This window comes from Patagioenas fasciata, chromosome 12 (assembly GCF_037038585.1).
Source record: "Patagioenas fasciata isolate bPatFas1 chromosome 12, bPatFas1.hap1, whole genome shotgun sequence".
NCBI lineage: Eukaryota > Metazoa > Chordata > Aves > Columbiformes > Columbidae > Patagioenas > Patagioenas fasciata.
The window spans coordinates 5,725,195-5,750,059 of record NC_092531.1 but is presented as its reverse complement, the minus strand read 5'-3'; the positions used below and the strand labels follow the sequence as shown (position 1 = coordinate 5,750,059).

The window sequence follows — 24,865 nt, the reverse complement described above, 5'->3', positions numbered from 1 at the left end:
TGCTGTTACCACCCGGGGAAGAGCTGCGGCCTTTGGATACCACCTCCCTGCCAAAGCTGAACTGTGCCCGGGAAAGGATGGTGCTGGCAGCAGCTCGGGCTCAGCCTCCCTGGTTCCTGCTGCGGGTGCTGGGTCACTCTAATGTTCGTCATCTGGCTTGTTCCAGGGTCTGGCCGTGTCACCTTCAACAACCAGCGCAGCTATCTGAAGGCAGTGACTGCTGCGTTTGTGGAAATCAAAACAACCAAGTTTACTAAAAAGGTGAGTGGGGCTGATGGTGCAGCCTGGGGAGCTGAACGTGTGTGTGATGGTGGCACATTTGGGAGTGATGTGACACAACCTGTGTAGCCAGGCTCGTCTCCCTGTGGAACAGTGAGAAGTGGTGAACTGCTCTGTGTGTTCTGGGCATTGCTGGTGATGGATTTGGGGTGCCTGGTGTCGCTGGTGGTGGTTTGGGGTGCCCAGGGCAGTGGGTTGATGCCACCTGGGAGCAGGCGGTTGCCCCAGCACTGCCCCATGCCCACTGCCCGTTTCTCCTGCAGGTTCAGATCGACCCGTACCTGGAAGACTCCATGTGCCAAGTCTGCAGCGGCCAGCCCGGCCCCTTCTTCTGCAGAGACCAGGTCAGGCTTTTTGCTTTTCCCTGCTGATGCTTGGGGGGTTTCTTCAATGGGGAGCGGTGTCCACTGTGGTGTCAGGGTTTGCCTGTTGTCCCTCACTGGGCAGGGAGGATGAAGCCCCTGTGTGGCAGCTGCTGCTGCCCAGAATCCTGGTTTTTCAAACCTTTTTATAACAAAAAGGGCCACACTGGAAGCTCAGCACAACCCATCTCCAGCAACATTGCTGGAATTTCCTCCCTGTGCTTCCGTGATCCACCGCTGCTGTTCTTCCAGCCTGGAAACCCCTCGCCCCACGGCATCACCCCCTCTGCTCTCCCCACAGATCTGCTTCAAGTACTTCTGCCGCTCCTGCTGGCACTGGCAGCACTCCATGGAGGTTCTGCGTCACCACCGCCCGCTGATGCGCAACCAGAAGAACAGGGACTCCAGCTAAAGGGGCCGCCGCGGGCGCAGGAGAGAGTCCTTTTGTGAACCTGCCGAGCGGAGAGCGCAGGAGCGTGGCTGCCGGTGCCGGACCCAGGCTGGGAACGCGCTTCCTGAGGACTAATGGGGAAAAAGATTTAAAAAACAAAAAAAGACAAAATAATCTTACATTCACGTTTGCACTTGCTGGTCTTTTTGTTTCTGCACTAATGCACAGTGAATTTTGTCGGGTTTTGTTTGGGGGGTTTTTTGAGAGGGGGGGAGCGCACCCCTCAAGTGATTCTGCAGTTCCCAGACTTTGGTTCCTCGTTTGCTGATGAGAAGCAAAACAAGAGAAATTTAAAAAAGGGCCATGTGTTGAGAAGGTGTTTATGCAGATGCCTTCACCTGGTTTTTTATTTATTAAAGGCGCTTTTTTACATTCCTTGCAATACTGATGGTAATAATGCAGGTCTCATTGGCTCCATTTTTTTGCAGTTGCCATACAGTGCCTTTCCATTCATTTAACCCCCATCTGAACGGCATAAACTGAATGTTCAGCTGGCGTTTTTTACTGTAACAACAAGGAGACTTTGCTCTTCATTTAAACCAAATCATATTTCATATTTTACGCTCGAGGGTTTTTACCAGTTCCTTTTTACACTCTTAAACAGTTTTTAAGTCGTTTGAAACGAGAGATTTTTTTCTTTCCTGGCAGCTTTTAACATTATTGCAATTTTGTGTCTGGGGGCTGCTGGTGGAAAGTTGTAAATCGAGGGGTTTGCAACAGAACAGGACGGGCTTTTGTTTTGTTTGTGTTTTGGATTTGAAACTGGACCGGATAAATGATCTCTGAGCTGCTGTATATAGTTTTAAATAGTTTGTTGCACTTTTTTAAGTTGCACTTAAGGGGGGTTGATAGAGGTTTTTAATCACACAAAGTCACAGGACTTAACTTTTCTTTTGTAACTAGCTAAAAAAGGGCTGCGTTTCGGTGAACAGATGAAGGTTCATAGGAGCCCTTTCTCTTAGAGGGGACAAGTACTTTTCCTTTCCAAAATGTATGGAGTAACGGTGCAGTCGACTGAAATGCTGCTGCTGGGATTTGAGAACTTTAATTATTATTATGTATTTTTTTTTTTTACTTTCCCCTCTATTGGAAGCTGTGTGCCAAAGAACCAGTGTCATAATTTCTCCCTCTTTTGTTTCTGTTGGTATTTTCTTTGTTTTGGTTGTTTTTTCTCCTCCTGCTGAGCTGATGTTGCATTGTTGCATATCCCAGCTGCTCTTTGTGGGGTTTTTGTGAAGCTGTGTGTGAAGTCTCTACCTCATTGTAGTATATGCAGGCAAGACTGCACTCTCCTACAGATGCGTGGAGTAAGCTGTGGTGTAGTTTTTGGCACATAATAAACACGTTGCAGCAAAAAGATGACTTTTGTGCTCTTTGTGTGGGATTCCTACAACCTGTAGTGTCTCATTCTTGGCTTGGTGTCAAAACAGCCTTGGTATGGTGGGGGTTGTGTGGATGGTGGAGTAGGGTTCTCTCTGAGATGCATTTTTAGGTACCAATTTACCTGATTTAGGTACCAATTTATCAAATTTAGGTACCAATTACCAATGGCTCCTTCAGCAGGAACCCCTGGGACCTCTGTGCTAGAGCTCCCCTACCTCGAACAGTGAATTAATGAGGCTAATTCGAGTGTCCCACTCATGTCGGTGGAGGGGTGATGCCCTGGTTGAAGGTTTGACAGGGGAGATGGGGTCTGGGGCTCCTGGCTGTAGGGGGTGGTGGGGCTGCATGTCCCTGAGGGGTGGGAACTTTAGCTTCCTTCCTTGTGTCCCACCTTCCCTCTCCTGCAGTGAGTAACCTGGCTACCCCTCAACATTTTGGGCTGGGGTGTGCCCCCAGGGCCCCACATGGGTGCTGTGAGTTTGTGGGTGCACTTATTCCTCCTCCATCCCAGTCTAATGTGGGATGGACTGGCACTTGCCCCGCCCCCCCAAAAAAAACCTTTCTTTTTGACTGCCCTGGTGCCTACGGTGCCGACGGGCGCTGGGACCCGGGGGAACCTGCTTGGAGCCCCGCCCCTCGGAGCCGAGCCCCTAATAGCTCCGCCCCCTGGAGCCGAGCCCGCTCGGAGCTCCACCCAGTCAGCCGAGGCCTCACCGCCTCTGCAGGCGTCCTCCGCCCCGCGCGGGGGCGCTGTGAGCGCCGGCGCTTCCCGGCGGCCCCGCGCGCCTCCCGGCGTCCCTTGCTCTCCCTCTTTCCGCGGCCGCCGCCGACATGGTGGGTCCGGCGGGTGCCATCCTCCTCCATCTGCCGCCATCCGCCGCCGGGGCCGCTCCCCCGGGGCGCCGAGCGGCATCGGGGAGCGGGGAGGAGCGGGACGAGAGGCCGCGAGCTGTGGCGGGGCGGGCAGGGCGGGCTGGGGCCGGGGGAGGGGGTTGAGGCCGCTGCCGGGGAGCGGCGGCGCCTGACGGGCGTTTCCCCCGCTCGGCCAGGGACGCGTCCGGACGAAGACGGTGAAGAAAGCCGCCCGAGTGATCATCGAGAAGTACTACACCCGCCTGGGGAACGACTTCCACACCAACAAGCGGGTGTGCGAGGAGATCGCCATCATCCCCAGCAAGAAGCTGCGCAACAAGATCGCGGGGTGAGAGCCGGGGGGACCCGGGGGTCGGTGCGTGGGGCACGGGGACGTGGGTTCCGCCCGCCACCTGCATTCGAAAGTGATCGCGGTCTGGCCTGTGACCTGGTCATTGATAGTGCAGGGAGAGGAACGGCGAGAGCTTTCCCGTGTTTGGGGGGGTCCGTCCCTCTCCCCCAGACCCTGTCGCTGTCGGACACTTCTCTGTCCCTGAGGAGCCTTGGGGGCGGTGGGACATAGCTGGGGGGGTGGTGGCACAAGTCTGGTGCTTGGTGGTGGGACATGGTTGGGGTCGGTGGTGGCATAACGCTGGGGTCGGTGGTGTGACAAGATTGGGGTTGGTGAGATAATGCTGAGGGGTTGGTGGTGGGACATGACCAGGGTTTTTGGCAGGGGCTCTGTCTGCTCAGCCTGGCATGGTTTTGGGAACACGAGGGTGGAGGGAAGCCCTGGATGGTCCCATGTCCCCCGCAGGTATGTCACCCACTTGATGAAGCGTATTCAGAGGGGACCCGTGAGAGGCATCTCCATCAAACTGCAGGAGGAGGAGAGGGAGAGGAGGGACAACTACGTCCCCGAGGTAAGGCCCTGGCTGTGCTCCGGCATCTGTTCATCCAGCCTCCAGGTGTCCTCCGTTAGTGCCCCAAGTTTAAAACCAAACCTCAGCCAGGAAGAGCTGAGGAGGGTTTGGGTGGAGGAGGATTTAAGCTTGGTATCCTGGTGCTATCACTAAAACCACAGCCTGGGGTGGGAAGGGCAGTGGACTTCTTGCATTTTAACAGGTCATATCTGTTCTTGATTTTCCCAACTTAAAATGAATCAAAAAAAGAACTTGGTGGGATGCAGGAGGTTTTTTTACAGTGGATGTCTCTGAAGAGAGGGAACTGGTAAAATGCCCTCTTGTCTTCAGCCTCCGTTCGCAAGGGGTTGAGGTTTCACCCATGGCTGGTCATTGATAGCACAGGGAGAGGAGCTCAAAGCGTTTCTGTGTTCAGTGGGTTTGATCCTGTCACTCCCAAGCCCTGTAGCTTCAGACACAGCATGTGTCCCCCACTTAGAGATCTCCGTGATCTCCTTCTGGTGTCTGCGCTGCACAGAAGCGCTCGGTTGTTACCTTGGCTCTCCCAAACCATTGGTGTTGGTGTTTGGTTCCATAGAAGGTTGTTTTAGTGGTGGTCTGAGGGGAACAGGTGCCATGGCAGGATTTCATGGGAGTTGTGGGGGTGCGGTAAGGTGGGCTGGAGCTTTCCCCCCCACTTCAGAATCCTCTCGGAAATGTCCTCTCTGCTTGACAGCCCGAGGGAGGTGACGTACTCTCCATGAGAGACCAGGCTTCTGTGTGGCTCCCTCACCCTTAAGAGCTGGAAATGACACGTGAAACACTGGCAGATCCTCTTGCAGATGCCCCAGATTTTAGGTGTCAGCACAGAGCTGGGGGTGGAGGCTCGGAGGAAGCGGCTGGGGTGACAGTCCCTGTGTTTTACATAGTGACCTTAAGGCAGGATGAGGTGGCGCTGGTGGGAGAAGTCACCCCTGGAGGGTCCCCAAGCAGGGAGGGAGCGTCCGTGCTGTAGCTGTCAATACAGCATTGACTGACCCTGCGTTTTTCATGGTTTCTTACAAAAATAAGGGGTGTGATGTGGTCTCTTGGGGAAGGAAGCACAGGGAGATGGAGATTTGGAGTCTGGAGAGGTTTGGAGGATGTTCTGGGCTAGAAGAGCAGGAAAACTCAGGTCGTGGGGGTGGGACAGCTCAGATGGTCACTCAACATTGCCGTGTGCCACCGCAGTGGTCCCATGTCTGGCTTTAGGGACGAGTGTGAGTGTCGGTGGTGACCACCAGGACCGGTGCAGGTGTGAACCCGACCCCCACTCCTCTTGGCAGCCTTGGCGTGGAGCTCGTTTGGCCTCAAGTTGCCAAAAGCTTGCCAAATAAGAGGCTCTTCTCATGTGAGGCCCTTCTGGTGCTGGGTGGCTCTTATGGTGTGGTGGCAGGAGAGCTGGGCTCTGCTGGGGACCTTTTGGCTTGTTCTGCTCCTGGAGCAGTTCCCCACAACAGGCAGCAAGATGTTGTTCACGTGGAGACAAGATTTGGGCAGCGCTGGCTGGGGGTGCAGGGGGTCAGGTCCCTTCCAGCAGCCCCTTTGCGGTGGGTGTGTGGGGACAACCCTGAAGCAGCAAGGACGTGGCCTCATCAAACTGGGTCCTTCTCTGTCCCCAGGTCTCTGCTCTTGACCAGGAGATCATCGAAGTGGACCCGGACACCAAGGAAATGCTGAAGCTCCTGGTGAGTGTCCCCAGCTGTCCCCTTGCCCGGCTGGTGACATGTCCCAGCCCTCCTGCTGCCCTGAGGGGACTGAAGGTGTTGGCTGAAGTTTTCAACACTGAGCACGTGGTGGGAGTCCTTCCACCCTGGGACCTGCGGGGTGGTCGTCTCCCCTTCTTTCCAGAGATATGAATCCACTCATGGTGCTCCCTGCTCCCCTGGGGAGACATCTGCTCACAGTGGGATCGGGTGCAGGTGACGGGCAGGGCGATGTCACCAATCCCGTCACCGATCCCATTTTATGTGCTGTTTTGCAGGACTTCGGCAGCCTGTCCAACCTGCAGGTGACGCAGCCCACGGTGGGGATGAACTTCAAAACGCCGCGAGGAGCTCTCTGAGCCGCTCTGTATGTCGCTTTTCCAATAAATGTGGGGAACCCATCGCAGCCTGCCTGGTTTTTGGAGGGCCGGTTCCTCGGGGCGTCGGGGGGGTGAGGAGGACCCAACACCTTCACGTTTATTGGCATCTTTTGGGGTTCTTTCCTGGCCGTTTGGGGTGTGGGGTGCAAAGCTGTTGATTTTAGAGGCTTTCCTGCTTGCAGGGCAGTGGGAAGGGACAACTGCGGTGTCTCCTGGAACTCCTCAACGTCAGTGCCACCCAGATTTACCAAGCAGAGAGCTTGGGGGTTGTGCTGTGCCAGAATAAAAGTTGATTTTTATAGTGCTGTTGATCACTTTTAAATGTTTAAACAGAAAAAAAGTCTTCTTGCTGGTTTTCTTCATGTGAGGGGAGTGAACAGAGTTCTGAGCTTTGTGCCGTCCTGCCCCCAGCGAGATGCTCCAGCCAACCATTTCCCCAGGGTGCAGCAGGCATGGGAGAGTTTTGGGGCTCACTCCTGCCCCCCAAAACTGCCCTGCTATGTGGAGCTTCTGCTCCAAGGCAGAGGAGACAGAAAAGTCTCAGCCTGGCTCTGGCACAATGTGCATTTTGTTCAGGTTTGGGGCTCTGAGCTCAAACCCTCTGCAAACCCGCGTGTCCCTGCAAGGAGAATGACCCCCCGCAGCCATGTCTTGAATCCCTCCAGTGCAAAACAAAAAGGCAGAAGAGTTTGTGTTTTTGGGAGAAATGTCTGTATTTAAGTTTGCTGCAAAATTTGTTTTAAATCGCTGCTACACAAGGAAACATTTACAGTAAATAAAGTTGGGTATCAACGCATGCACTGACCACACTGAGCTGGGGTCGGGATAAGCCAAGCAGGGATAATTTCTAAATTCCCTGCGTACTGCGGAGATTTAACTCAGAATTTGTGGCTTGATACCACCAATCTTCACAATTTAACTAAAACACAGGGAGAATGACGACAGACAGTTAAAATAACCCTCAATCTGCAGAAGAGAGCGAGCAAGGCGGCATCCTGGCGTCCAACAACAGGATTGAAATCCCAAATTCAGCTTTTGGGATGCAATCTGCCACCTGTTCCTTACAATTTTCTCTTCATTTTAGTCTTCACCTCGGAGTAAATATTAATTTCGTTCTGAATCCAATATGCCGTGTAGCCCGAGGTGCCGGGGGTGAAATCGCGGAGCTCCCCGACGTATTTCTTCATGTCGCGAGCGGAGGTGTAGCCTGTGGAGGGAGAGCGTTGGGGTCTCCAACGAAACGAGGGCGGCGGAAAACGCAAAGCACGGAGAAGGGAGCGATTGCAGTCGCACCCTCAGCGTTTCCGCGGCCGTGAGTGCCGGGAGAACACGGGGGTCCCTGCTGCATCCGTGGTTGTTTTCAGGTGTATTTTCCACTCCTAAAAAAATCTACCGACGCCAACCATTACCTGTCACCATGTTATTCATAGGGTATTCGTGGAGGGTGCGGTAGGGAAACTCCCCCTGGGCAGGATCTCTGGAGCCCGTTTCTTCTTCACTGCTGTATCAGGGAGAAGGGAGAAATCTGTGTGTTATTTCCTGTGCATTGGGGGACTTGTGAAATTCGGGGCGTGCGTCCAAACCCCATCGCCAAGGGCAGGAAAATACCTTTCGTCCAGATCTAGCACATGATCCTCCGCTTCCTCACAGCCTTGTCTTGCCCCCTCCGGTTCTTCCGTCAGATTTTCTTCATGCTGTGAATATTAAGAGAGTTTCGTTAAAACTGCGCCCTGTTCCCCACAGAACACACGAGGCGCGCTCCAAGAACGGTGTTTTTAGGACTTGTGATTTCAAGCGTAATTTAGAAAAAAGTTTTAAATCTAATCGACTTTTTGCTTCAAAAGTACTGAGAAATCGCTTGGAAGAGAGAGCGAGCGGCACCTGGAGCTGCACGGGGAGGGAAATGCCACAGGAAAGGACCGAGCTCAGATCTCAGGGATGTGTCTGGGTGAGGGAGAAAATCCGTCCTGCACTGTCCCCTGCAGGGATGTCACACTGGGAGGGACACGCACAGCGCAGCAAGATGAACACCAGCGTCCCTGAAGTTCATAGAACCGATAGTTTTTTAAGCTACACCCCGCCTAGTGTCTATTTGTCTTCTTACCTGTTTGGCGAGTGAATCGTCTGCCTGCTCCCAAATAAAACCACCAATTTTCCTTCTGATTTCTGCCATGAATAAAAAAGAAAGAACTGTGAGAGTGTTGAATACAATGTCTTGATGTCTGGGTGGAGACGGGTGAGGAGCGGCGTCCCTCAGGGGTTGGACCAGGCGAGCCTTAAGGTCCCTTCCAACCCCAACCATTCTGTGATTTGACGAATAGATGGAGAATATAATAAATGCAATGTCCTCTGCAGTGGAAAAATCACACCCAGCTGGAGGAAATTCCCTCCACTTCAAGCAGAACTACCTGCAAGGTCTTGTTTGTGCCTCCCAAAAGGCTCTGCTCACAGGGTAACCCCCAGGAGAGCCAAATCCTCGTTTCTTAATATGTTTTCTTCTATTTCCCCCAGACCTTCTTGCACGGCGGCGGGCGGCAGGACGAAGTGTCCCAGAGCCACGGACGGCGTGGCCCCGGTGCTGGCCCAGGCGCAGAGGTACCGCGCGTGGAACACCGTGGCTCTGCCCTCCACGTAATCCAGGCTCTCATGTATCCTGCAAGAGAAACGACACAGCCCGTTTCCAAAGGTAAGCCTGAAAAAATACACAAAGCAAAACAAATTCGAAGGGATAGCATCATTAAAACCGACCTGCGCCGGTATTTTTGCCAAAAGCACCTAATTTTCTGTACTTTTCTAACTCTAAGATTCTACCAGTGATGTCCTGTTACAATCCGGGAAGGACAGCAGGGACTGGGTAAACACTTACTTTTAGGGACTAAACAGCACCGTTCCACAACCTGCTCTTGAGACGAGACAGTTCTTTGGGGAGGGGGGGAAAATGTGATTTTAATGTATTTATTCTTAACCCCAATCAGTGGCAGCACTACAAGGAAGGGTGGAGGATGCTCAAGCACTCACCGTCCTCCTTGGAGGGGAATTGAATATTGTTTGTGGGGTTTAAGGGCATGAACAAGGGTTACATTTTTCCAATCAAAAATTTGAACACGTACTTATATATATATATATATATATAATTATATAAAATTCCCTTGGGGGAACATCCCGGTCTGCAGTGGGTGCAAGTTGATTACTCCGGGTTTTTTGGGATTCCCCTTGCAAATCTGGTGCGGGGAGCTGAAGGATGACAAAAATCTAAGTCAGTTTTAAGCAATCATGTTAACAGAAACTGCTCAGCCCAGTTTAGCAAAGCCTGCTGCAGAGCACTGTGAGTAAACATCGCAGTTCCCTTTCAGCTAAATATATATGCATGATATGGAATATATATAAATATTCACTGTATGGAGGAAGATGCTCAAATAGCCTTTCCTTGTGTTTGTACAAATGTTGTTGAGCGCTCTGATTTTTTATATGAAATAAGCAGAAGGAAATGAGCGACTCAGCCCTTTTCCAGCCGTTTTTACCCCCTCGTTTCCTTTCACAGTTAATTTGCGCGGCCTTTTTGCACCTGGTTCCTTCCTTAGGGACAGCGTCACCTTTATTTTAGACCCTGACTTTTCCAGTCGGTCAATTCGAAGATGGTGAGAAAACCAGCGCAATTAGTTTAATTGACATCAGAGTTAGGCCAGCCTAACGCATGGATGGTTTTTCCAGCCGTTTTTCTGGTTTGCTCAGGAATGCTGTGAGTTTTCAGACCCCACTAACAGCCCAGAAGACCCATACCAGGGACTAAAAACACCACACTGGGTTTTAAAAGGATGCTGGCATCCATTTAAGACTTTAAATACATTAAAACTGTTATCTATCCCTTCTCTTTTGCTCTCTACATCCAACCATTGGCGCAAGCAGGAGCCTCCAGCGCTGCGACCGCATGGTGGACATCACGTGGAGGAGGCTCGATGCGAGTGTGACACGGGGGTGACAGGACGGGGGACCGTGGGGGACAGACCTGCGGGTGTCCGGGTGGGCGGCGTCGCTGCTGAAGAGGAACTCGGCGTGGTGCCGGTGGGTGAGCGTCCCACCGCCGGCCGCTGCGGGGACAAGGCGGGGAGCAGAAATGGGTGTCCCTGTGTCCGCACAGGTGACGGGGCTGTGCCCCACCGAGGGGACGTGTCAGCCCCGCTCCCCATCCCTCAGCCCTGCCGGGACCCTCACCCCAGAGCTGCCGCGGGCCGGGGCTGACGCTCTGAGAGAACCAGGCGCGGTGGCCCCGGAACATGGCGGCGGGAGGACACTGAGGGACAACGGTGGGAACCTGAGGGGCGATGGCGGGAAGACACTGAGGGGCAGCAGCAGCTGGAAGAGCCCAAGGGGCAGTGATGGGAACCTGAGGGGCAGTGGGAACCAAGGGGTGATGGTGGGAGGATGCTGAGGGGCAATGACAGGAAGACACTGAGGGGCAATGGCGGGAACCTGAGGGGCAGTGCTAACTGAAGCACAATGGTGGGAACCTAAGGGGTGATGGCGGGAGGACACTGAGGGGCAGCAGCAGCAGGAAGAGCCCAAGGGGCAGCAATGGGAACCTGAGGGGCAGTGGGAACCAAGCGGTGATGGTGGGAGGATGCTGAGGGGCAATGACAGGAAGACACTGAGGGGCGATGGTGGGAACCTAAGGGGTGATGGTGGGAGGACACTGAGGGGCAGCAGCAGCAGGAAGAGCCCAAGGGGCAGCAATGGGAACCTGAGGGGCAGTGGGAACTGAGGGGTGATGGTGGGAGGACGCTGAGGGGTGATGGCGGGAAGACTCTGAGGAGTGAGCGTGGAAAGACCCCAAGGGGCAGCAGGAACCCAAGGGGTGATGGCAGGAGCCTGAGCGCAGGAAAACCCCAGGGAGGCAGTGATGGGAACCCTGAGGGTTGTCAGGAAGACCCTGAAGGGCAGTGGCGGGAGGACACTGAGGGGCAGTGGCGGGAACCTGAAGGGCAGTGGGAACCGAGGGGTGGTGGTGGGAGGATGCTGAGGGGTGGCGGGAAGACCCTGAGGAGCAGTGGCGGGAAGCCAAGGGGCGATAATGGGATGACACTGAGTGGCAATGGCGGGAACCTGAGAGGCAGCAGGAACCAAAGGGTGATGGCAGGAGGACACTGAGGAGCAGTGGCGGGAAGCTGAGGGGCAATGACAGGAACCTGAGGAGCGATGGCGGGAAGCTGAGGGGCAATGGTGGGAAGACACTGAGGGGCAATGGCGGGAGGACGCTGAGGGGCGATGGCGGGAAGCCAAGGGATGATGGCAGGAGGACACTCGGGCAATGGCGGGAAACTGAGGGATGATGGTGGGAGGACACTGAGGGGTGATGGCGGGAAGCCAAGGGACGATGGCAGGAGGACACTGAGGGGCAATGGCGGGAAACTGAGAGATGATGGTGGGAGGACACTGAGGGGCGATGGCAGGAAGCCAAGGGGCAATGACAGGAGGACACTGAGGGGCAATGGCAGGAAGCCAAGGGACGATGGCAGGAGGACACTGAGGGGTGATGGCGAAAAGCTAAGGGACGATGGCAGGAGAACACTGAGGGGTGACGGTGTGAGGCCAAGGGACAATGGCAGGAGGTCACTGAGGAGCAATGACGGGAGGACACTGAGGGACGATGGCGGGAAGCCAAGGGACGATGGCGGGAGCACACTCAGGGGCAATGGCGGGAAGCCAAGGGGCAGCAGGTGCTGAGGAGAAGCGCAGTGCCCCAAAAGGCGGTGTCCATATTCAGGCTGGCCAACCCCTCCCTGAGTCATTCGGGTCACTGCAACCACCCGGGTCTCAAACCCCCCTCATGCCACCTCCCCAGACTGAGCACCCCAAAACAGCCACGGGACCCCAGGAGTGGGGCTGCCCTGACTGACTTGTGTCACCCCTGGAAAGGGGACAGGACAAGGTGGTGGCTGTGGCTGACTTACCCAGGGGAAGCTGTGGCAGAACCTGGCAGTGAACTCTGTGTTCATGTTCTCTGTAGGTGCTGGCAGAAGATGCAGCGAGAAGAGGACACCATCTCTGTGCCTGAATTTGTGTCCTCCTATCCCATCTGCTGGATCGGAGCTGCTCGCCAGACCCCGTCCCCTTCAGACGGTGCATGTTCTGTGCTGCAGAGGGAACAAACCATCCTGCCGGGCAGTTTGGCGTCACCAAATGGGGCAAGTCCAGCCCAGCAGGACACACGGACAAGATGCAGATACATGAGGACTCAGCCTGGTCTCCTCCATGCTCAGATTTTCTGCATGTCCAAGATGATGTCCTAGTGTCCTATCTAGGCAAAGCTGACCGTGCCCCAAAGATGTCAGCAGTACTGAAAAGTGACACAGAAACCTCTGGGTTTTGATTCTTACTCATTTTTCAACACACAAGCTAAAGAATTACTTCTGCTCACGCTCACCCTTCCACGAAGGGCTTGGTAACATTGTCAAATCAAAGGAGAAAAAGGTAAGGAAAAGTGTTAGGCTGTGGTGTAACTGCCGTGTGGCACAGCTAAGCTCAGTTTAGTTGAGCTGAAGTGGGGCAGACTGTGTCGAGCAGCTGGCCTGGTGCTGTGCATCCTTCCTCTTGCAGACACCATACAAACATTTCGGCAAAAATACGCTGTGGATATTCACCTTTCCCTGGCTTGCCGTGGTTTGCCATGGGGAGAAGATAGCAAACTCCTTCCCACAGGGCTGGGGATGTGGTGGCAGAGCCAGAACCATGTGTGCCGCAGCATCTCTTTCGCTTGGTTCCACTTCTCTCAAAGGATGTCTGTGTTAACATTTCCCCCTCCTCTTGCACCCTATTCCTTTGGTCCCTATCATGCAGGAACTGGTGACGCTTTAAAAACTCCAGAGATGTGACGTTGAAGCAGCTGATCTTCAGAAATTTCTTCTATGTTCTCCTAGGGAGTTGTTCTAGAAGTTTTTCTCCTAAAAACCTGGTTGACTCAGGAAATTGTTTGTCTGCAGCAAAATCGCTTGTATTTCGTAAAGCACAGAGAAGGCTTGTTTCATGCTTCAAATTTGCCAAAATATCCCTCAACATCGCCATCTCCTGTGAAATTTTGCTGAAAAGCCACCAGGAGCAGTGCAGCTACATCCTGGATACCTTTGGGCCCCTGAAGGTTGACCCCAAGGATACCTGGTAAAATAGAGAAAGTTTTTCTAGCTATGATCCTGAAATTCAGATGTTAATCAAAAGCAGCCAGCCTCTAGGATTGCCACACGTTGTTCTCCCCCCAGAGCGGGGATTTTTAAGTAAGCCATCAAGATATTTCCTAAGAAAGACCACAACAAGCCCACAGATGCAATCGGGGCACAAACTTCCCTGGTGCGGGGAGACGCTGGTGTTACGTTTGCTTTGGAGAAGTGATTGTCTCGCATTGCCTGTGCCACAGCATCTTCAGCTTCTGCAGGCCACTGTGCTTGTGTCCTAATTAGGATGTTTTCCTCTTGCTGTGATGCTCTGAGGACGGTACTGGTGAAGCTGAGACGGTGGCAGGTGCTTTGGTGGCTCTTTGTGATCCAGAGGAGGAAGCCAGGACATGGTCCATGGCTCAAGCCACCTCGGGCTCTCACAGCTGCCCCACTGGGGTCTCTGGAGAAGCCCAAACTTTTTCCACCCTCCCAGACCATCTTCTACCACAGAAGGGCCACTGCTGGTCCCTGGTGACACCCCTGGATGGCCTCTAGAGCACAGCTGATGTCCTGCCATCCCACGCGGGGTCATAAGCGTTTTGTGCGACCACCCAACCATCTCCCCTGGTTTGAATGATCCTCTGATTAGCGTGAAGTCCCCACAACTGCTCCCTTCACCCCAGCAAACTGTAGTATGCTTGTGTAAGTTACATTTAATACCCTGGCTGTGAGGTTGCAGCTCTTAATTTCATATCTATCAAGGTAAGTAGCAATGTCAGATACATTTTTGCACCTTATTTTGTCCCCCTCCCTTTGTCCCCCACAGCCAGAGAACCATTTTACTGTGTGAATCCCAGGTTTCCAGCTCACTATTTCCCATTGTTACAGATATAATTACCATTTCAAGAGCTGCAAGATGTCCCATTTCATTTCTTGTAGTGTTAAGAGTTGGTATTTTATCCCCTCAGCACTCAGTCCAGTTCTCTGCTTCCCCTCAGCCCGGCTTTGCACCAGTCACCCTGAGAAGCATCAGTTGGAGTTCTCCTCCATGGACACCACATCCTGCTCCTCCGCTCCTTTAAAATCAGACCCAGCATCCCCAAATTTACTTTTTTAACGCAAAATGCTTCCTGCACCTTCACAGCAAGAAAAAAGTGCACCTGAGTGCAGCACCAGCACCCTCCAGATCCACCCACAACCCACCAGAGCCCATTAAACCAGCTTGAATTGTCACGTGACTTAGAAAACACATTTTAAGGACTTTGCTGAAGTCCCCAATTTTATTTAGGTAAAAATCCTGTACGTATCAAAGCACTGAAGGGCTACAATTACTTTTTAATCAGTAATACATTCACAGCTATGTGCTCAAAAAACAGAGAGCCAAGCTAGCATACTGCTTTGGGCAAACCGTGGTTTAATTATAAGCTTTATTAACTGTGGCTCCAGCTAAATCTTATGGAAGGCAGATGTTAGAACAGAGCAACGCTTTTAAAAATTATGCTATTTCGGGGGGTATTTATAGGCAGGTTTTGAATGGTGGGAGTTTGCATGATGAATCTACCACAACACAGCCAAAATTTTCAACCCTGATGGGCTCACGCTGGAGCTCCTTCGTTGTGACCGCGAGTCAGGGTGGCTTTGATGGCATTGCCGTACGCACAGGACATCAGCTTCACAGCCACCCTGTGCTTTTCCTCTCAGTGCCTCAGCATTTTAATTCCACAGCGCAGAAAGCCACAACCATGACCTAGTGGGTTTACAGCACTAATTTTAACTGTGGGGGACGGTTTTCCTAAAAAGAAGGAATTTTGCAATGAAGATGGTTGCTCTTCTCCCTCAGAACAGCAAGCGAGATGTGAAGAAAGGACAGAAGCCCAAGGTGATTTTGACTTGCAAGGCAGAATTCTATCAGACCTGCACAGAGGAAAGGACATGGATATCACTCACACTGTTTGCACCTTCAATTGTAGTTATTTTAACAAAAAAAGTGTTTTCCACAAGGGAACTCCAACTGCAGAGTCAGAGGAGTCACCCATGTCCCACCTCCAACCAAGCCGGTTACCCCTGGCCATCGGTGACCTTCACACCGACGTCCCAAAGCTGCCATGCTCTGTGCTGCCCTGTGGGCACCACACACCCCAGACCTAAATCTAAATATTCTAATATCTAAATATATATAATACTCTAAATATCCTCCTAATCCGACCATTTCCAGCTTTAGGGAATCTCTTGAACCTTTCCTCAGGCCCTAATATCACACCTCAGCTTTTCTGCCACAAATTAAGAGCGTATCTTTGTCTGTCATCCCCCACTAGAAAGCCGGACAACTGACCTCCATATTTTCCAATTTACAAAGTTCGTTTGACCCATTATCCTGAGTCTGAAAACCATCAATAACATCTGCTGGTCCAATGCAGACGACATTTCAAGTGAGGTCTTGCAAAGGCTTGTGCCGGGTACAGTTAACAATTACCCAGCCTCTACCAAGGCATGCAAATCACGCGATCCAGCCAAGCCATGTATCTTTATTTTTCTTTTCTTCCTATTATTTCTGGATTGCTAAACCCAGATCAGTTACACCTAGATACGTCCAGATAGCCTGAAGAACACAGAGCACTCAGACTGAGACACCAGTGAATAAAACCAAGACCGCTTCTGCTCTGCGCCTCATAAAACCCAGATTACCGAGCCGACACGCTGCCTGCCGCGGGGTTAATCAGCCTGCGCCTCCCCACAAGCCACGGGGATTCCCAAGGTATGGAAACTTCTTATCAGAGCAAAGAGAGCACCAGAGAGTCTGGGGAAGCACCAGAGGACTTGTGACAACTCCGAATATCTGGCAGACACGCCAGGAAGTTTAGCTCCTTTTTTCTTTTGAGCAAAACAGACTTCCAGGCAAGTTACAGCTGAGGATTTGCTGAAACAGTGGGCAGAAAGGGTGCCGGAACAGCCCCGCTCCCAGCCAGCACCAACGCTATATATATTTATTTTTTTGGGTGGTTGCTTTTGTTCCTCAACTTCACAATGTACAGACCTCCTCCCACCCAAAAAAAGTTCCCCTTGCCAGCACAGCGCACTAGCAAAACTCACCATGATTATTTATCCCAGACACGGCTTAGAAGTCTGGATCTGCAAGAAAGAAGGGGAAAGTGTGAGGGTTGGGGGCAACCAGCACCCCCGCTCACCCTTCACCACAGCTGGAAACAGTCCCAGAGCCAGACAGGGCAAGTTTTCCTATCTGCTGCTAATGAACTCTTTCATGGGAGGTTTTTACAGCAACCCAGCTAAACCCAACTTAATTTTCCACCTATAGGACAAGATCTTCAAAATCCACCCTCCTCCTATAGGACCCTGTTTCCTAAGAATGGGGACGCTGTGGATATAAATTAGTGAGCTCTGGGTTCTGCAGGGTGGCAAAGGTCGAAGAGGAAAGCACACGATACCCCATCGGAACGACTGCGGCTCGCGGAAGGTGGAATGGGCCACCCTGCATTCGTAGGTGCTGCCCTTCTGCGGGGTGAAAGGCACGTAGACCAGGCGCTGGAAGAACCACTTGTCGTCAAAGGACATGTCAGCGTACTGCACGCCCTGCATGGGCTTCCCGTTCTCCAGGAGGGTGATGTCGATCTGCGGAGGGTGGAAACCACTAACGAAGCAGTTGAGGGTGTTCTCCTGGCCGGGGGCTGCGATTTTGCGGGAATAGACCTCCACCTTGGGTGCCTCTGGGGGGGAAAGGAGAGGGGAGCGAGGAGTAGGGCTGTGGTGGAGGAGACAGCACCCACTCAACCAGACACGGCAACCGGTACCAGGGTCCTGACCATCCCCCTTCCTCACAGCACCCATCCCTTACCCCAAAATCGGTACCAGAGCCCTCACAGCACCCACTCCCCACCTTACCAGAGTGCCCCCCAACCCACAGCGGTACCAGGGTCCTCAAGGTCTTCCCCAGCGATACTTCCTGCCCGCGGCACCCACTTCCCATGGTCCCAGGGCCCCTTCCGCCCCCGGTAACCGGTCCCAAGCACCTCACAGCACCTTCCACCCCCATCACCCCGCCCCGGGCACCCACCATTCGCCTTCCCCAGGCCGAACAGCGCGACCAGCACCAGCAGTCCAACTTTCGGACCGACACCCATGGCTCCCACCCGGTCGGCTCCGGCTCCGCTCTCCGACTGGCCCCACCCGCCGCAGCCGCCGCCTTTTTTGACTTCAGTCGGGCGCGGCCAATCGCGGCGCGGAACTGCGGAGCGTCATCAGTCTCTAGGCGGAGAGGAAGTAGACACTTTGTGCACTGCTGCTTTCGCTTTCGGCTCGAACGGCGGCCACAGCCCGGGGCTTGTCCCTGGGTCTGTCCCGCCTACACCTCAGCGGGGCGGGTGTCAAAGGGCTCCAGCTGACCCCAGGCCTTGGGTTGGACACGTGTGGTCAGGACCCCCCCTGGGCGCAGGTCACCTGGCTCCGGACCCTCACCAAAAAAGGGGTAAAAACCTCCTCTCGTGGAAGATTTTGCAGCCCTGGCTGCCTTCTTGTCTGAACCTCGGTTTGCTCTGGAAGCCTGTGGTCTGACGTCATCTGACGGCTGTGTGACGGATGGACTTTGCTGTTTGAGCACTGCACAGACTTCACGACATCAAACGTGACAACCCAGAGGCCAAAGAATCAGGTTTCCTGGTACCTCCTTGAGAAGAACAAGGCACCAAAGGCCAGCCAGGGCAGGTGTGCCTCCAGACGGCCCTGTAACGCTGCTTGGAGGAGAGAAGTACGGCAGCATTAAGAAAACCAAGGTTAAAAAAAGGAAAATGAAGCAGTGTTCAAGAGATATTTCATGCACGTAGGAGCTTGTCTGCTTGTGGTCCTACAGGTCTTTAGAGTCAGTGTTTCAGACTGGGAAGAAGATATATTGTTTTCCATGCAGCTGTGTAAGGATTAAAAAGTTAAAAAGGAGAAAAGAAAGGGAAGTTGCTACTAGTGGAAAGAAAACAGCAACATCACACAGCTCCTCTAACAATGGGCTTCTTTAATACTTCTTAATACATCTAATTTAAAAACCTAACTTAAATCAATAAAACGCATATGGAGAACATCCCCCCCCAAAGGCAGGAGGTAAATCAGAGATTGAGCAAAGAAAAAAATCCTGCAAATACTCGTTATCAATCCACCCCGGACCAGCTCTGAGCTCTTGCCCGGTGAGCAGCACCAGCCATGCAGCTGTTGTTGGGTGTTTTGCTGGGAGATAAGAGGACCCAGCTGCCACCAGAGCCTTATCAGGGATCTCAGGGCTCCGGCAGAAATAAACACAATAAACACCGACCACTGTGTTGGCAGCTGGGCTGGCACCGGGGCTCATCGCCTCAGAGTGACCTGCAGGCTGGTCTGGTTACCCAGGTGAGCCATCCCCTCGGCTTGGGGAGGATTAATTAAATAGTTAATTGCAGGACACAGATCCTTTCTCTGGGCTGTCCCTGTCGGGATGGGAACTCCTGGGGATGACTCTGCCATAACCAGCAAGAATTTCCCTGTAAAGAGGAGCCGAACCACGAGTTTCTTCGGCATGATTTGCTTAAAAAAGCCAAATTTTCCCTTTTTAGGGCGCTCCTGCTTTGATTCATCCCGCTCCTCGCTCCTCCAGCGGGCCCGCCCTTCTGGGCGTGGTTTAGTCGGAAGGGGCGTGACTAAGACAGTGCGCAGGCGCGAAACGCAGCTGGGCGCCGCCATGCTGTACGGCAGGAGCATGCGCAGCGGCGCGGTGCCGCCGGAGTGGCGGCGGCGGCCCCGTAAAAGGCGGTGGCGGGGGCAGCCCGGCCCCGTAGAGGGACGCGGGCGAACGGGTGGTGCTGCGGTATGGCGGAGGGCGGCGAGCCGGTTGTGAGTGCCTGTCCTGCTCTGGAGTCGCCTCTTCTTCCGCTGTCCCTGGTCACGCCCCACTCTCCCGGTGCCGGTTCCCCAACACTTCTCCCGGTGCTGGCTTTCGCCGGAGCAGTCGGTACCGGAGAAGACACTGCCCTGGAGGTGTTGGTGGGGTGCCCTTCCCTGCCTTGTGTTCGGGTGCTGATCGTGCCCTGACAGCGGGGTGTTCGCTCTGAAGCCTAATGGTGTCACTCAGTGCAGTGCTGCTCCTGCACTGGCCACTGTCGCCTTTGGGTGGCCACAGCGTTGGTCCTATCGGGCTTCAATGGGCTTCTGCCCTCAATGGTAGTGCTGGTGGCTCTTGCTCTTCCCTTTCCAGCTGCAGAGCAGCCATGAACCCTGGGTGTGGGGGAGAGGTTGGGTGTCCCCCACTTTGGGGTCACGTTAGGGTTACCCCTCTCCTGCCTGTCTCCCATAGTGGTGACCCTGGTGCTTTTGCCCCCAGATCCTTGAGGACTACCTGCTGGTGGAAGATGAGCCTCTGCTGGAGGAGATGGCTGAGGAGGATGAGGATCTCGACCTGTACAATGAAATGACTTTTGGGTTAGGTAAGATTTTAGGGGTGAGCAGCCAGTGCCCAACAGGGTGAGGAGGATGGAGGTGTGGGGGTGAGGAAGGTGTCCTTCTGCCCAGGTTCTCACCCACCCTGGTGCGCTCTGCTTCCCTTCTCCAAGACCGAGACTCCACAGAGGAGAACACTGCAAAACTCCTGATGCCTCCAGAGACGAGCCCTGAGCTGACCCAAGCAGTGGCAGAGGAGACCAAGAAAGATTTGGCACCTGGAGCAGCTCAGGAGCTGGGGGAGCCCCAGGAGGAAGGTGGGATGGAGCCAGAAGTAGAGCACGTCGGTTCTGAGTTGGAGGAAGAGGAAGAGGAGCTGGGGACTGAGGAGCAGGAGGAAGAGCAGGAGCTCTGTGAGGAGCCCGACAACCTGGGGGACCCGGCCGTGATGAGAGCCGTGCAGAGCAAACCCTCACTGGAGGTGATGCCTGAGCAGAGAGGGAGGGGATCCATGGCAGGGGGGCCCCCATACCTGGGGGTTCTGCCCCACAGAGGGCTCCAGGGGAAGGTTTGGTCCCTACCCAAGGGAGGATGAGTGATGTGTCTGTGGCATTTTCTTTGCAGAGCCAGGACTCAGCAGTGCTGGACAGCAAGATTGGTGCTTGTTGGGCAGAGTTCGACAAAGAGGATGTGGTAAAAACATTCCCTCTGATATCATCTCCCACCTGGGGATGGGGCTGAGCAGCCCCTGCAGTGTCCCCTGCCCCTCTCCTGTCTTCCTTCCCCATACTGACCATCTCCCTGTCTTCCAGCTGGTGATGGATCCCACGGTGTGGGGCACCATCCCACCCCACCATGTGCTGGAGGTGGGTACCCCTCACTGGGCCGTTTGGGGTGACCAGGGACATTTAAAGCCTCATTGTGGGTCTGGAGGTCCAAGGATGTGTCTCAAGGTGGTGCCTACCCTAAGCAGAGCCTGGCTTTGAAGGCAAAGCTGTTGAGTTTTGGGGAGCAGGACCTCCTGTGCCAGCTGTCCCTTTGTGTCCCCTGCTGTTGCATGTCACCACAGTCTGCTTGAGCAATAACAAAAGGCTCTGGGAAGCTGTTTAGTGCTGGGGGAGCTAAATGGATCCCAGCTGAGCCCCGTTCCCACCTCCTGCTGCCTCCTCCCTGCAGGACAAAGCCATCCTGCAGGTCCTGGAGAGGCCCCCGCCAGCCACCAACGTGGCCATTGACTTCCTTGGCTCCCCGGCGCAGAGGGGCTACAGGGGCTCTCCCCGCCTCAAGCGCCCCGACTTCAGGCTGGTGTCCCCCAAGTCCTTCCCCCAGCGCTTTCTCCAGCAGGTACCAGGTTTGGGGGGGCTATGGTGTCTCCTTTTCCTCTGCCCTCTCTTGGAGACAGTCTTGTCCCAGTGACACCCCTGTCTCCACCCTGCAGCAGCCACCTCTGGTCCCTCGCTCCCCGTGCTCCCCCCGGCCCTTCATGCCGCCTCGCAGACCCTCTCCACTCTTCGCTTCCAACCAGGTAATGCAGCTGCAACCCACTTCTGTGTCCCCACTGAAGTGGCTTTATAAATCTGTTTGTCCTGTTGTTCCCATGGGACCCACAGTGAATGTGGCATTTTGTTTGGTGTCATGCTGGGATGGACCTGGCACATCCCATCCCTGGTGACACCAGGGTCCCCTTGCCCAGCCTTAGTGGCTGGATCCTGGGGGTGTCACCTCATGTGTCCCCTCCATGCAGGGCGAAGGTGGCCCTGGTGAGGCTGGGATCTGGCAGACCCCTCTGGGACCCTCAAACACCCAAATGTTTCTCCCTTCCTCTCCAGACTGCAGGGTACACGTCTCCCACCCCTTTTGGGCCCATGTCTCCCACTGTCGGCAGCCCCCCGCGGTCCCTCACCATGCACTTCGGTCCCATGTCTCCATCTCTGGACCCCGCTCTCTTCTTTGGCCCGTCAGCCAGTGGCCAGCTCAACCTCAGGTAGGATGGCAAGCGGGGTGTCCGGGTGGGACTGGAGCTCTGGGAACAGCTCTGGTGTGGGTGCTGAGTCCCCAACCCTTGTCTGATGTCATTCACAGCGTGCCCAGCCACATGACGCAGCTGCACCCCCAGCACCAGCGGATCCTGACCCAGCGGCAGGCGCAGAGGTAAAGGGGTCCCCAGGTCCCTGACGCACTGGGGGGACCCCTGAGCAGTCACTGTAGGCTGCGATCTTCTCTCAGCATCTCCCCCAAGAAGCTGTGGTCTCCTCAAGTGGACCCTTACGCGGGGCTGATGACCTCTAAGGAGAAGGACTGGGTGGTCAAGGTGGAGATGATCCAGCTGCAGAGTGAGAACATGGATGATGACTATTACTACCAGGTGAGCTCTAGCTGACAGCTCGTCCTGCTCCTCGGGACTGAGGTTTTATCACTTTTGGAAGTGCCTGGGCTCATGGTGGCTCTACGCCTGTTCTCACAGACCTACTACCACCGGCTGGAGCACAAACAGGCTGAGGAGGAGCTGCTCGGCGGGCGCAACAAGCAGGAGCCCCCCAAGCTAGTCACACCGTTCATCCAGAAAGTGGAGACGTATGACTCCGGTGAGGGCCTGGGGCAGGTGGCCGGGCCAGGAGGTGAGGGATGTGGTGTCACCGTGTCCCATCTTTCCTCCAGTGGTGCGCATTGCAGGCTCACTGGGCCAGGTCGCCGTGTCCACCTGCTACAGCCCTCGCCGAGCCATCGACGCCGTGTACCATGCGCTTGTAGAGGAGGTAGGTGATGGGGAGCTGGTGGGTGCCTGAGGACACCGCTCTGAGTTTACCCCAGGCCCTGGAGCAGCTTTCACAGGAGCTTTAGGAGCTGTTGCGACCAAGCGTGGGTGCTGCCCTGAGCTGTGGGATGGGATGCACAGTTGGAGTAGATGCCACCTTGGTAGTGGCAGCTTGTCCCCTGTCAAGGGGTGCTGGTGGCGGTGTCTGGTGCTAGCTATAACTGTTGTGCCTTCCTTTCTCCCCACAAAAGGCTGCGGGGAACCACCGGCTTCGGGCACTGCACAGGATCGAGAAGGTGAGTGAGCTGTGATTCGGGGCAGGGTGGGACATGCGGACACTCGGTTTTCATACAAGGAGCTCTGTGATGTGGCTTCTACTTGGGCAGAGGTCCTACCAGTTGGTAAGAGACACTCTGAGCCGTCCCCTTCCCCTGTGCTCTTTGTGCAGCTGTTCCTGCAGCTGCTGGAAGTGGAGGAGATGCAGCGGAAGATGTCTCTGGCCCCACAGGAGCAGCAGCCCAGCTGTCAGGAGCAGAAGAGCCAAGAAGTGGAACGTATCTACCAAGCCTTGAAAATCAGGGCTTGCAGCAGTGAAGAGTGAGTTTGTGCCATGGGGAGAGGGGAGCAGGTGCCACATCCTGGTCCTCATGGATCACTGTGGGTGGTTCTGGGTGATGGTCCGGGTTGGGTTCTGTGCTGACCCTGCCCATGAGCCTTTTCCTCCACTGGAGCTGATGTTGGTCCTTCTGGATGGACACAGATGCTCCAGGTCCCTCGGGATCTGTGCCCAACGGAGCCTTCATCCCCAGGGAGGCAGAGGATGAGTTCCTGCAGCTCCTGTGTGTGAGGAAGGGCAAGAAGCTCACGACTCGGCTGCTGCCGTACTTGACCCGGCAGCAAACAGAGAAGATCCTGCTGACCATCACCCACCACCTGCCTTTCCTCATGAAGAAGGACGTGTTGGATGAGGCGAGCACCTCCAGTCAGGGCAGGGGTGTCCCGGGCTGCCTCAGTTTCCCCTATTGCTCTTGCTGAGGGTGACCTGGGCAAGGGGGGGACCCATCTTACTGGGTCAGGTTGCCATGAGACAGGAGCCTCCTTCCTTCCTTAGGCAGGAGGAGAAATGTCTCCAGGAGGGGTTAAAGCAGGTGGCGGTTTCCTCCTGTGGGGGGTTCAGCATTGTCCCTCGTGTCCTCCCAGGTGTGGGGATGGAGCTCAGAGCTGGGGCTGCGGCCGTGATGGGTCAAAGGGTCTCAGATCCCATTCTCCTCTCTGCCCTGCCCAGTCTCTCCCCCTGCTCTACAGCCCGTTGAACGAGGTGGTGGGTGGGATGACCTTCAGCAAGCTCCTCGAGGTCCTGCAGGAGATGACCAGACCTCTGCCTGAGTCCCCTGAGCTCCCCCTCACCATGGCCTTGAAGAACCAGGTAGGTGGCCCCAAGGAGAGGGGCAGAGCTGTGCGATGTCCCCAGGGTGCCACCACTGCTGAATGTGACGCTCCCTCCTGGTGCTTCCCTGCAGTTTGGGATCTCCTTGCTCTATTCCCTGCTGAGCCATGGTGAGAGGCTGCTGTCCTCTGACACGCCGCTGGAACCGTGCGGTGGTGACTTCGACATATGGTGAGGGACTGCACCAGCCATGGGCTTTGGGGTTTGTCAGCTGCTGGGGCGCTCAACCCACTCCCTCTGCATCCCCAGGACGGACACGGTGTTCCTGGTGGCCCGGGAGCTGTCACAAGTGCCTAAGGCCTTGCTGGTGGAGCCGCTTTTCTTGCCCAGCAACCTCCTCTCGCTCTTCTGCCGCTACCTGGACAAGCAGACCGTCCACCACCTGGAAGCCAAGATGGAGTGAGTGTGGCCTGGCGCAGCTCCTGCTTCACCTGGGGTTCCCTTGGGCTTCTGTGCCCTTGGGCATGAGTCTCCAAGCCTCCCTGGGGCTGAGCTGATCCTTGTGACTTGGCTCTGCTAAGCAATCCCACTTGTGTGTTTGCACACCTGATGGCACGTACCTGCAGGATGGATCCAATTTGGGGGGTAGAAAGCTGGGGGGAGGCCCCCAGTGATTTAGCCTGCAGCTCTGGGGTGGCTGGACAGTGTCACAACCCCATGTCCCACCTCATCCTCTCCCCGCAGGTGCTCACCGCTGCCATCCGAGGCTGCCATGCCGTGCTGAGCGCCGGGAGCTTGCGACTTCGAGTTCTGAAG

The 24,865-nt window shown here is 54.8% G+C and overlaps 5 protein-coding genes and 1 non-coding gene across 12 annotated transcripts in view; 4 read left to right on the top strand and 2 right to left on the bottom strand.

The window, feature by feature from the left end:
- CPEB1 (cytoplasmic polyadenylation element binding protein 1) overlaps positions 1-2,449 on the top strand; it is a 37,561-nt gene extending 35,112 nt beyond the window's left edge. For all 7 annotated transcript variants that reach the window (XM_071813715.1, XM_065847104.2, XM_065847106.2 and 4 more), the window contains 3 exons: positions 167-261; positions 543-623; positions 943-2,449. In XM_071813715.1, the coding sequence (XP_071669816.1) occupies positions 167-261; positions 543-623; positions 943-1,053 (287 nt within the window). In that variant the 3' untranslated portion in view covers positions 1,054-2,449. The remainder of the gene's footprint in view (positions 1-166; positions 262-542; positions 624-942) is intronic.
- A 729-nt stretch (positions 2,450-3,178) lies between these two features.
- RPS17 (ribosomal protein S17) lies at positions 3,179-6,375 on the top strand. The gene is made up of 5 exons (XM_065847865.2): positions 3,179-3,309; positions 3,525-3,676; positions 4,145-4,250; positions 5,891-5,956; positions 6,253-6,375. Exons 1-5 carry the CDS (start codon positions 3,307-3,309, stop codon positions 6,331-6,333), a joined length of 408 nt encoding a protein of 135 aa, XP_065703937.1. The 5' UTR covers positions 3,179-3,306; the 3' UTR covers positions 6,334-6,375.
- On the top strand, positions 3,739-3,869 carry LOC136107090 (small nucleolar RNA SNORA71). Its single transcript, XR_010652225.1, has one exon. It is a non-coding gene; the product is annotated as a small nucleolar RNA SNORA71 (small nucleolar RNA).
- A 695-nt stretch (positions 6,376-7,070) lies between the features above and the next one.
- Positions 7,071-11,308, bottom strand: TERB2 (telomere repeat binding bouquet formation protein 2). The gene is made up of 7 exons (XM_065847864.2): positions 10,567-11,308; positions 10,361-10,442; positions 8,868-9,007; positions 8,459-8,520; positions 7,963-8,048; positions 7,764-7,855; positions 7,071-7,561 (listed from the first exon to the last, which is right to left on the bottom strand). Exons 1-7 carry the CDS (start codon positions 10,628-10,630, stop codon positions 7,416-7,418), a joined length of 672 nt encoding a protein of 223 aa, XP_065703936.1. The 5' UTR covers positions 10,631-11,308; the 3' UTR covers positions 7,071-7,415.
- Positions 11,309-14,760: 3,452 nt separating this feature from the next.
- Positions 14,761-17,724, bottom strand: B2M (beta-2-microglobulin). Its single transcript, XM_065847876.2, has 4 exons — positions 17,569-17,724; positions 16,943-17,221; positions 16,590-16,628; positions 14,761-15,413 (listed from the first exon to the last, which is right to left on the bottom strand). The coding sequence occupies exons 1-3, from the start codon at positions 17,633-17,635 to the stop codon at positions 16,615-16,617; spliced, it is 360 nt and encodes a 119-aa protein (XP_065703948.1). The 5' UTR covers positions 17,636-17,724; the 3' UTR covers positions 14,761-15,413; positions 16,590-16,614.
- Positions 17,725-19,229: 1,505 nt separating this feature from the next.
- On the top strand, positions 19,230-24,512 carry PATL2 (PAT1 homolog 2). Its single transcript, XM_071814149.1, has 18 exons — positions 19,230-19,364; positions 19,852-19,954; positions 20,081-20,388; positions 20,532-20,600; positions 20,720-20,773; positions 21,084-21,251; positions 21,346-21,432; positions 21,737-21,891; positions 21,990-22,058; positions 22,134-22,272; positions 22,372-22,492; positions 22,566-22,663; positions 22,914-22,958; positions 23,111-23,259; positions 23,472-23,674; positions 23,778-24,088; positions 24,183-24,280; positions 24,359-24,512. Exons 1-18 carry the CDS (start codon positions 19,341-19,343, stop codon positions 24,510-24,512), a joined length of 2,355 nt encoding a protein of 784 aa, XP_071670250.1. The 5' UTR covers positions 19,230-19,340.
- Positions 24,513-24,865: the final 353 nt, after the last annotated feature.